An 11,179-nucleotide genomic window follows, 5' to 3' on the forward strand; every position below is an offset into this window, starting at 1 on the left:
GGTAGAGGGGGTAACAATTTGAGGACTGTTTTGCACCTGTGCACCTTGCATTCACTGTGCTAATCAAAAGTATTCTACGGTCAAATAAGAAGTAATCGGTCCCATAGCTAAAGCTTGGCAGCAAATCTACAACATAATGGCTAAACAAAGATAGAGTGAAGGTGTTGCATTGGCCCAGTCAAAGTCCAGGCTGCAACCTTATTAAAATATTGTAGTAGGACCTTCAGAGAGCTGTGCATAAAAGTTTGCCCGCAAACGTCAATAAGCTGAAGCAACATTGTAAAGACGTGTGGGCCTAAATTCCTCCAAAATGACTCCAAAAGTCATAAGGAAAATGTACTGTATGCCACTGTATTTATTTTCCTTGTATATTCAGGCTGTGCCTCTATGCTGCTACTTTATGTCATTATATTTACATTTCCGTAGTAATTTATTTCAGTAATAATATGCAGGATGCAGTATTAAAGAGAAGATTTCTTTAAAGTATACTGTTAAACGATGTTTTTATTGTATTGCTTTTATGCGGCACAGACAAACCCGGAAGCTGCTTGCTTGACGGCAGAGAGCAGGGGACACGTGGTTTGATAAAGAGATAAATTGCGGCTCAGGCTCATTAACGGCCTCTCTTCCTTGTTGCGGTGATGCAGGTCGGACGTGAGGTGCTGGAGAGACGAGACCCGACGAGGTGAAACCTTGTTTTACTCTAAATGTTCACATTTAGTGATGATTCACTTCGTTATTGTCGTAGGTGTCGTGTTTATATTTATGCCTTTGCGTGTTTCTTGTGGTTATTTCCGCACATTGTTAGCTCGCAGCTTCAGTAGCGCCAAATACACCTCGTGGTTTCTGCTGATGAGGAAAATGCAGCTGAATATTAAACGCTGCATAAGAGGGAATTATGCAATTTAGGCTTTTGATTGGGAGCCCAGTAAACTTTAAGGTCTTGCGGTTGTGTTTTGTAATGATATAACAACAGTTTAGGTTGATGTGTTTGAGGTTAATGACTCCCATAGGAGGAAGACTTGTGGGTCAGGGTTGGTGTGTACTTCAAACATCACATACAAAACGATCTAAATGAAGCTGGCTTGCTTCACCCAGAACTGAATGAACCTGATTCAAATTGGAAGTAAATCTTAGTTGCGTCAAACAAGACTCTACACGTGCATCTGAAAGACCTCCGTGCTACTATGTTGGGTCGACTAACGTCCGCTATGAACTTCATAAGTAACAAAGTTAAAGCTAATATAAAGGTCAAGCACTAAGGCCTTGTTTACAAAGGGTGCAATCAGTTTTATTAAGAACTTGAGGAGTCGGCGTGTTCCCTTTGTGTATGCTTGTAAAACAAAGGGTTTCCCGTCTTGTCCAAAGTTCTGTAGGTTCTAAATAACATTCCTGTAATATTCACCAAAATCACAAGCTGAATGTTCAGTTGACACATTTTAAAATGCAACAACCAAACTGCATTATATAAAAATAAGACAAATTATTTCTTTACTCATAGCTTTATCACACTAGGCCCATTAATTCAGATGTGCATTTCAGTTCTCATCCTATACCTGCTGCAGATGCAGACTTGCCAGCTTTTAGTCAAACCTTGATGATGAGTTGCATGTGAGTCCGTGTTTCACCTGAAACCTCATGATTATCTTTCACTGCACTGATGGGTTTGACAGTAAGTGCTGGTCAGGAACTCTGGTGTGCAATTGCACGGTGAAGCTAATCTTATGTTCCTTTTCTTTCAGGATTTCAGAACCTGGGTGTGTCCAAGGTAAGGTTTCTTCAGTTTTTGTTTGCTGAAATTGCGTCACAATATCTGTTGGTTTAAGTGTGAAATTACAAGCTTTAGATTCAAGATTCAAAGTGTTTATTGTCATGTATCCAAAGAAAAAATGCATTTCTCTGTGCAATGAAATTCTTTCTTTGCTGTCCACCCTCAGATGCCTGTTAATATATTAAAAACAGAAATAGAACAGATAAAATACAAATGGTACAAATAAATGAAGACAGCGAAGGAGACAAAATTAAGATAAAATTAAGAAATTTAAGATACTGAAGTCAGGCTGTTTAAAGTTAAAATTTAACTAGGGTCAAATTCTGCTGGATAATTTCTTTGACTTTTTAAAATTAAGTGGTTAATGCAATCCACTCGGGATATCAAAATCCAGCCCTTAATCTGATATTGAATTCTTTTTAGGGTTTTCATTAGGTGATAGTACCAGGTACTTTTTCTTTTCCATTTTTAGTACTAACTCAATCGGGGCAGAAATATGAAAAAATGTGCGAAGATGTGATGTCAGACTGCGTGTCACTGATTGGCTAGTCAGTGACTCAGGAAGTCAGCAAATCCATTAAGTTGATGACTTTGAATCTTTGGTTAACATCAAAGTGTTACTAAATCTGCAATATGTTTTTAGATTGTACTAAAAATGTGTAACCAGAGTTTAGTACAACATAGTTCAACAGCACCCCCTTTCTTACCCTCTAAAGTGATTGTAATGCTGAATTAATGCCTTTCAGGCTCTATTAATATTTGTTTCTTTGTTTCACAGGTGATGGATCCTTCAGGAGCTCTGGCTGCTGGGTTTCCTCAGGTGGAAATTTTGTAATTTTAAAGTATTAAATGTAATTTATTTTAATTAAATCTTTGTTTACTGACAAATACAATTATATTCATCTATTCAGTAGTAACAATTTGTAGTAGGTACACCTGTGTATCCAATAAAGCATCTTTTTTGTAAATCAAGCTTTTGCAGGTTTTTATTTAAAATGTGTAACTTGAATTGTTTTTGCAGGATGTGTTGGCCCTGGACTGTGCAAATGACTTCTTTTAATTATGGTTAATGTGCTGTACACTTAGAGTTAGGGCAAAATGGGTAAATGAATATTAAAATTAGACTGTAGCAGCATGTCTAAATGGACCAGTCAAAACATGTTTAAAGTGAAGTTGGGACAAATGAATGCAATGGAGTCAACAACAGTCAAACATTGATCACCAGCATTGACGCAAGCCTGGAGAATCCACTTTTGCAACAAAACGCTGACTTTGACCATTTTTGGTGAGGAAATTGTAGTATTGGGAATGGCACCTGGTATGGATTTTCTGCAGCTGTAGCCCATTTGCTTTAATTTGGAGATGCTCTTCTACATACCTTTGTAACAATTAGTTTAGTTGGTGGTACCTTTTCTTGGCTCAAAGCCATTCTGGCTTTAACAATGCCAAAATAAATACAACATCGGTTATGTAGAAATGTTGGGCCCAGAGCAGGTTAAACACCAGAGTCCTTTGACTTGAGCTTCTATGTAACAAATCTGACATGCTCATCACACTGTCAATTACAGAAGATTTAGTGTGTGTGTGTGTGTGGTGTTTTTTTTTTTTTTTTGGTCCCTCCCCCCCCCCCCCCCCCCCATTGAAACTAAAGTGCATTAAGAATTTCTTGATATTGAATATGCAGTTTTCTTAAAGTGTACTTGAGTAGCAAGCATCAGTTTTCATTCACATAATTTTTATTTTACAAAATCCATCTTTACATTAAGGAATAAACTTTATAGGTGTCATACATAACATTACGGTTTTGTTTTAGTTTTAACGTATTTACACACCTGAGATTTCAGATATTCAGATGCATGCAGGCGAAGGTAAACTGCTTGTGCTTATGCTCCTGACTTCCACTTTAATTGTGATACCACATTTTAAATTTAAAAAAAAATGCTGTGCTAATGCTTGTGTGTAGCCTAAAATCTATAAGTCCACTTAAAGCTTTACACAACTTTAAGTGCTTTCATTTATAATATACAGTCTGTTAGTGTATGAAGTTCATTCAAGATTCCCATTCTCTGGAGTAGAAGCCACTGTAGGATTTTGACAATCAACATTACTCTCTCCGACATTGTCATCAGTTGGGAGTCGGGTGCTTTTGGTTCCTGTTTGATCTGATAATGTTCCCTCAAACAGCTTAGCCATGAAGGCAAAACCATTCTTCTTGATATAGGATTTTCCTGCAAAGGTGTAGAGGACTGGGTTAGCACAGCTGCTGATGAAGGCCAAAGCTGAGGTCACTGCACGGCTGGACTGAGAGATGGTATCTAATCTGCAATGAAAAGAGTTTGAAAAGTCAGATATATATTTCAGCTGTTTTCATTGCACATAGATTTCTCCACATTCTTAATAATTTCATAATATTATGTACTTGAGATGGTAGGATGGTCAATGTCTTTACAACTTCACATTGAGGAACATTACTCTGAAATGGCTGCACATATTTTAGATGTAGTTTTTGCAGATTGGTCTCAACTTTGTATTACTTTTATAACTTATTATATTACAAAATTGTTAAAATAAGTTGACTGAATGTTAAAAGTTAAAATGTCATGTATGTCACTGCACTTTTTGCATTTAAACATTCAAAGTTTGCACTTGCCCTTGTAAGAATTGCCCCCCCCCCCCCCCCCCCCCCCCCCCCCCCCCCCCAAAAAAAAAGCGTTTGGTTTCAGCAGATGCACACAATGCATAAAATGACTATAGTGAACTTCAGTAACTCATAATTGGCACTGTTTTTGTTCAAATTAATGAAATAATAAGGAAAATTGGTTGGTTACTTCATATATATATATATCTTATATATTCCACATGTATGCCATGTCCCTTTGGGCATGGCACGTGGATACTTCTTTACAACACCCCGGCTAGCCTGGCTACGCCCCACAGCTTGACTAGGCAGCTGTGAAGTTGTGAAGTCGTGAGCCCAGTGATGGTTTGATTGGAACATGTCTCCAGACTGTCTGAAGCTGGGGAGATAATCTCTCACTCAGAAACCAAGGTTGCAAACTAACCAACCATTTTCTATTGTAAGAGGAGCACATGGTCAGCCCGCAAGATGCAAAGGTAACCGTGGAGATAAAGGCTGCCACTAAGGGGCACCTAGCACCCGAGGAGCTGACTGCCACACTAAGGCGATAGCCTCAAGAAAGCAGACAACAAGTTGCCGCAAGGAGGAGGAGCAACAGGGCCCCCAGAGCCCTGGAAGCCCTGCCTATTACAACAATACTTAATGTCGGCCCAACTACGTACCTGTGGAGGTAGCCGTAGACTGTCCTCAGGACAGGCACTGCTTCGAAGGACAGACAACTGATAACTGCCCTCCACTGGCTCCTGCCTGGGGCGAGGGCAGGGAAGGGCCAGTAGGAAGGTTGACCTGGCCACACAGCAGATGGGTAAGTGGAGCCCGCCCGAGGGCCCAGACACTTCCACCTTCCTCGCCTGCTCAGGTGTGGTGGGAAGTGGGTGGCCGAGCTGGGGACGTGACCCAAGGGTCCACAGAGCCGTAGGCGCCCCAAGTTATTCTCAGACAGGGGAGGGGGTGGTGGCCTAGCCCGCTGTAGTCTGGTCCCAAAGCTGATGAGAGAGTGGATCCCGCCCAAGGGCCTGGACACTCTGCCATTGCCTGTGAGATATCCACTTTCCTCACCTAAGTGGTGGGTAGTGGGGTCCTGAGCTAGGGATGTGACCCGAGGGTCTCACTCACTGGCTAACACATTAGCCACAGCTAGCCGCTAGAGACACAGCAGCTACAACTTTATTCTTCTGTTGTGGGGATCAGGGCAACAGAATCCTGGGAAGCTACCGAGACAGGCTTCCCACCATAAAGGTAAACAGACACACACTGTCACCACACACTAACCATATATTGATGCCACACAAAAGCACACACATGTACAACCAAGTAAAGAATATGTAACAGAGTGGAGAAAGAGCCTCTACAGAAAACTTTAGTTACTCACCTTTCTCTTATGGGTGAGTTCTTTGGGTACCAAGCAGCTGCCACCTTTGGTAGAAAACAAAACACACTCAGTATTCACTCAAAAGCTCAGCTCTTAACAGAAATTTTGAGCAGATTTGATGCGAATATTTGTCAAGAACATGCCCTCGCACACCTGTACCATGTTGATGATGTGGTACGGCAGCCAGAACAGACCAAATGTGATGACAATAGTCAGGATGAGTTTCTCGCTGCGGACATTTCTTTGGAACTTGGTCTCCCTCAAGCGTTTCAGGATGACAACATAGCTGGTTATAATGATTGCATAAGGAATAATGAATCCTGCTACTGTCTCAAAAGCGTACTGAAACCTCACCTGAAAACAAGAGCATATAAAGAAAGGCATTTTTCTTCAGACATGAACTGATTTCTCCAAATATGGAAAACAAATAAAGAAGTAAAGCTAAAATTGTAAAACTGTTTAAGCTGAATTAACTTATTTGCTTTGTTTTTTGTCAAATTAGAGGACAAACATCTGACGACTTTAAGCCACGTCATGATGTCTTTGGTGTGAAAAAGCACCTTCTGCATAATAAGTATTTTTACTTTATACACTGTAAAGAGAATTTGGATGCTACTAGTTTTGCAGCCTTAATTAACAACAACTTTTATTGTTGCCACTTTAGCTTAGAGAGTGAACAAGCGAGCACATGCCACATGGCTGGAGAGCTATGACCCAGGTTTGAATCTGACCTACAGCTCTTTGCTGCATGTCTTCCCTCTCTCTTCCTCTTCAAGCATTATCTTAACTGCTTTTCTATCTAATGAAGGGGAAAATGCCAACAAAACTAGTATTTTAAAAAGAGGACTTTTACCTGTAAAAACAGAACGTTTTGCATTGATCCTTTATGAAGGATCAACACAAAAGCTTGAAACACATGCAGTCTGGTGTATAAAGATTTTTTTTTTTTTTTTTTTAAGTAATCTGCTCAAAGCGCTATGGATACTAGTTAAGCCGTAGCTTTCAAGGCTTTAAACACAGTAACAAACACATCTGCAACATCCTGCTAAAATAGACTGTCTACTTGTTCATGAAGTTGTATCTAATAAAATGTATTTTTATGTAAGTATTACACTATAGTATTACCATTATTTCTTTGATTATTATTTTTTTAGTCACTGGTTTTGTGCAATTGAAACAGAATTCATTTTTAAAGAAAAGACTGTTCTCAGTTTTTTTTCTCTTCAGCACCCTATTATAAACTGATGTGAATTAAGAAGGCTGATATCATCCAGTGAAGATATTCAAGTTGTTGATGCATCTTTATTAAAAAACAAAAAACAAAACAAACTCAATTTCAGACAGGTGTGCTGGACCTTTTTCTCAAAGCATGTGATCATGTTCAATACCTCACTCACTATTTTATGGGCTCTCACATGCAGAAGGTTTTTTGAGGCATTTTATGGATGGAAATATGATTATGAAACTAATCAGATCAGTGGCAGACAGATAACCAACACAAGTGTACTTACATGTCTACGCAGTGTGTGATTGGGTGCACACACATATGTTGTTTGATTCATATCATCAGTTTCTTTTTTCACATCTCGAAACACCAACGAGGGAATGGAAATGACCATCACTAGCACCCATGTGCCTAGGATCACCCTCCTCACAACCTTCCTGGTGATCAGGTGATACAGTGTGTGTGGAAAGACCACAGCCAACATTCTGTGCACGCTCATCAGGGTTATCAGAAAGATTGACGCATACATGTTGGAGTTGCACAGGTAGAACAGGATTTTGCACATGGCGTTACCAAAGACCCACGTCTGCATGGCCAGGTAGATGATGAAAAAGATGGTGAGAGCCATGAGGAACCCATCAGCACATGCCAAGTTGAGGATGAGGAGGGTGGTGACTGAGCGTTGCCGGATGCGAGCCAGGATGCTCCAGACAATGAAGAGATTTCCAGGGACACCCAGGAGGAAGACCAAGCTGAGGATGAGGGCACCAATGGCTGCGGAATAGTTATTCTGCACAGCATTTTCATCATCAGGGTCAGGGGTGGGGTTTGGTCCAGTCAGAGGTGAGAGACTTGAGTAGCTCATGGTAGAAGAATTTTTTATCCTTTAGATGGGAAAAAACATTAGAACACCAAAAGAAAATTATGTAGCTTACAGCTGCTCCAAGACAATGACAGTAACAGACTAAACTAATTAAATACTACAATGTATTAAAAAGTCTACAAAACATCAGAAATAGCTCTAAAATATATATAAATATAGATCAATTTAAATATCAAGAATATAAATAAATGAAATATATATGATTGACATTTAACTCTATAAATCAATAAATAAACAAAACTAATGAGGTCCAAAACACTAAAGTAGCCCTTGATAAATGCTAACTTCATGGAAACTGTTTACAGTGGTTATAATTCAGCATGACCCTGTCAGGTTAGCAGATTGCCACTTCAGTATTATTTATTATCATTCATTCATTCATTTATCTTTTTAAGATAAGCACCTTTGAACTGCATTTTCGGACTCTCCACGTTGAACATAATTTTTCTTATCAAGAAAGAGCTTCAATACCTTAATCCAGAAATCATGGGAGAACACCCAAAACACGTTCTAACCTGCACTGCCAATCCTAAATCCTATCTTACTTAATAGATCTGAAAAATTTATACAAATATGTAAACCAAAATGTTTGACTTTGGTAGTGTTTTTCTTTTTTTTGGACATTTAACCATCAGCTCTGTACAGTTGGATTTCAGACACTTCCTAAAACCACAACCTATTTTGTCTCTGTGTTAAGCAAATTAGATATAGTTTTTTACTAGTTTAAAAAAAAAAAGTGACAGAAATTACTGAACACAGAGTTCTTTGACGATTTGATTCTTTCAACAAACAACATTCAAACACACTATAATAATCAGAATACAGTCATAAACAATAACTGAGGACAAAAAAAAAACAGACTAGAACTTTTTAAAGAGGGACATTTGCTACCCTGACACAGCCTTTAAATATTTGCAACCAAGCCAACGATTCAGCCCAAACTTGTTGAACATTAGCAGCACTGCGTCAAGAAAAGTATTTGTACAGTCTTTGTTTCAAGTTGTTTTTTTCTTTTTCTCCTTTGTCTCATGTCGAAAACTGATATGCAGAAGTCACAGACAGTCATCCTCTGCGTCAGTTTTGCACCTTGTGGTAAAAACTATGACGCATCTGTGCACTGACCGCAAAGACAAAATAAATATAAGTGATAGTGACAGAAGTCTATAGGTTCACAAACTGGTCATCATACGATGACATGATGAGAACAAGACATCAAGTCTTAATTTCTTTTCTCTGGTACCACTAAAACCAACTGTTTATTTTCCCCTGTTGGATTTTTGCAAGAGCAAAAAAATTTACTGCCAGACTTACATCACCAGTAAGTATTGCAACAAAAATAAGATGCTGTTTGTTAGTCAGTTTAAAGAATACACAAATCTGCTCGATGTTTCCATGCAATAAGGAGAATATGTGTACATATATATATATATATATATATATATTGCTCACCTTTTGACGGTTTGTTATTTTTCCGTGATGTGTATGAGCTTAAGATGTCTGCTTTTCCCAAAATTTGATGGTGTTCCTGTGAGCTCAGACCATAAAAACTGAACCCTTTCCTGCCTCGCAGGCTGTAACATGCTGTCAGTGAGGGGAGGGATACTGAGAGGCATGTCCTTCCCTAAAAGTCCCGTTATTTCTTTTTCTGTCTTGCACAACTTTCCTGTGTCATGTATGCTGGGAACACAGGCACAAACACGTATTTAGAGATTACACACACATCAGCAGAATGTAATTGTTCATATAAGTCTCTGTCACTGACAGAAATGCTAATTTTCAAAATATAAAACATAACAAAACAAAAAAAACCCAAACAAAACAAAAAGACAAAAAATATTTCAACAGCCTTAAAAATACAGAACACTTGAGAACAACAACAACCAATTCTAAACTGGGAGCTAAATGAAGTTAGATCTGTTATTCACTGTAATCTCTTCCTGTCTGTTGAACAGTTATCCCTCAGATCCAGAAGCCAGTAGCTAAACACATTTTGAATTATTTTAACCGATGGAAATCAGGAAGAAAAAAGATTCAGAAAGAGAAGTACTGATAGATGAATTCATGAATTAAAAAGGCATGCAGAATTCCTGACAATATATCAGTATTTAAGGCAGAGATGTCAGGTTCATGTTATTGTTTGGCTGCCATGCACTGCATGTGGGTGTCCAGGGCAGTGCGGATGAAGCTCAGTTCGCAAAAAGAGTCACTCTTGAGGAAAGAACCGAATATACACATGTCATAACCATTGAGGAAATGTGTGAAAATATGTGGGAAACAAGGAAAACAGAGTCTTTCATTCATGAAAGCCATGACAAATAAACTTTCCCTCCACAATTAAAAGATATTTTATTGTAACCAGGTTGAAACTTTGTGGTTGTGAGTTAATGATTGAGGTGACTGATTAATAAAGATCCCGATCGAAAGTGTGTGCATGATCAGAGAGAGTTAAATGTCTACTCATCTGGGGACAGAGTTGTTCCTTTCACAGGAGGAAGCTGTTTCAGAATCAGTAGAAGCGGTTTTCAATCTTCACACCCTTTAATAGCATGTAGTTACAAGCTATGGGTAGTGACCAAAAGAAATAAGTGGAAATAAGCTTCCTCCAAAGGCTGGCATCTGCTGCCACATCGAAAGGAGCCAGTTGAGGTGGATTCTGACTAGGATGGCTCTTAGGTGCCTGCAAGATGTCATTTTTAATATTTGCAGTCTTTGTCCTATCATCAGCAGTCTACTGTTTACTATCATAGCCAAGTGGCTAATAATGGTAAACAGAAGTTTTCCCAATTCCTACTAATGAATGTTATCTTGTTTCAGGATACATAATACCTGTCATTATACAAAGTCACATCTGCTTTCCTGTATCTTTTGCTTGTTTCTAATATTCTTTTCTCTTTTTTTTTCTAAACCTGGTGGCTTTGACCTTTTCTTGTCCATCTTCCATCAGTAATTTTGCACTCCAGTATCAACAACCCAACAACATAAACTAATAGACTAATAGATCTACACCTTGTATAGGTTTTTTTTCTGTGATTTCACGCAACCCAGGAAAAATAATTAATACATAATGGGCTTGGATTGACAATATTATGAATGAAACGTGCACAATTTGGAAGCAGCACGCCCCCTCCCCTTTCGACAGGTTGTGTGTGAGACTTCAGCACAGCAGCAGCAGCAAGCAGGCGCACCGAGGGCCCTGGCGCACACTTTTCGCTCACTCATATGTGTATGATAGAATTTAGAAAACACATCGGTGAAAATTATAAGTCTATATCCTAATGTCTTCAGTTTTT

At 38.9% G+C, this 11,179-nt stretch overlaps 1 protein-coding gene and 1 long non-coding RNA gene across 2 annotated transcripts; one reads left to right on the forward strand and one right to left on the reverse strand.

Annotated features, from left to right (window-relative positions):
- Positions 1–579: 579 nt before the first annotated feature.
- LOC134617361 (uncharacterized) lies at positions 580–2,714 on the forward strand. Its single transcript, XR_010091519.1, has 3 exons — positions 580–685; positions 1,743–1,768; positions 2,550–2,714. It is a non-coding gene; the product is annotated as an uncharacterized LOC134617361 (long non-coding RNA).
- Positions 2,715–3,817: 1,103 nt separating this feature from the next.
- Positions 3,818–7,871, reverse strand: ltb4r2b (leukotriene B4 receptor 2b). The gene is made up of 4 exons (XM_063460903.1): positions 7,293–7,871; positions 5,935–6,135; positions 5,782–5,825; positions 3,818–4,091 (listed from the first exon to the last, which is right to left on the reverse strand). Exons 1-4 carry the CDS (start codon positions 7,869–7,871, stop codon positions 3,818–3,820), a joined length of 1,098 nt encoding a protein of 365 aa, XP_063316973.1.
- Between the last annotated feature and the right edge of the window lie 3,308 nt (positions 7,872–11,179).

This window comes from Pelmatolapia mariae, linkage group LG18 (assembly GCF_036321145.2).
Source record: "Pelmatolapia mariae isolate MD_Pm_ZW linkage group LG18, Pm_UMD_F_2, whole genome shotgun sequence".
Classification (NCBI taxonomy): Eukaryota; Metazoa; Chordata; class Actinopteri; order Cichliformes; family Cichlidae; genus Pelmatolapia; species Pelmatolapia mariae.

What these genes read in the sequence shown, in the direction of transcription:
- ltb4r2b (XM_063460903.1), bottom strand. Translation starts at nt 7,871, where the DNA reads ATGAGCTACTCAAGTCTCTCACCTCTGACTGGACCAAACCCCACCCCT. An exon ending in ACATCATCAACATGGTACAG is followed by an intron (nt 5,826 to 5,934) that starts GTGTGCGAGGGC and finishes TTTCTACCAAAG; the next exon opens with GTGGCAGCTGCTTGGTACCC. An exon ending in AACTCACCCATAAGAGAAAG is followed by an intron (nt 4,092 to 5,781) that starts GTGAGTAACTAA and finishes TTTTCATTGCAG; the next exon opens with ATTAGATACCATCTCTCAGT.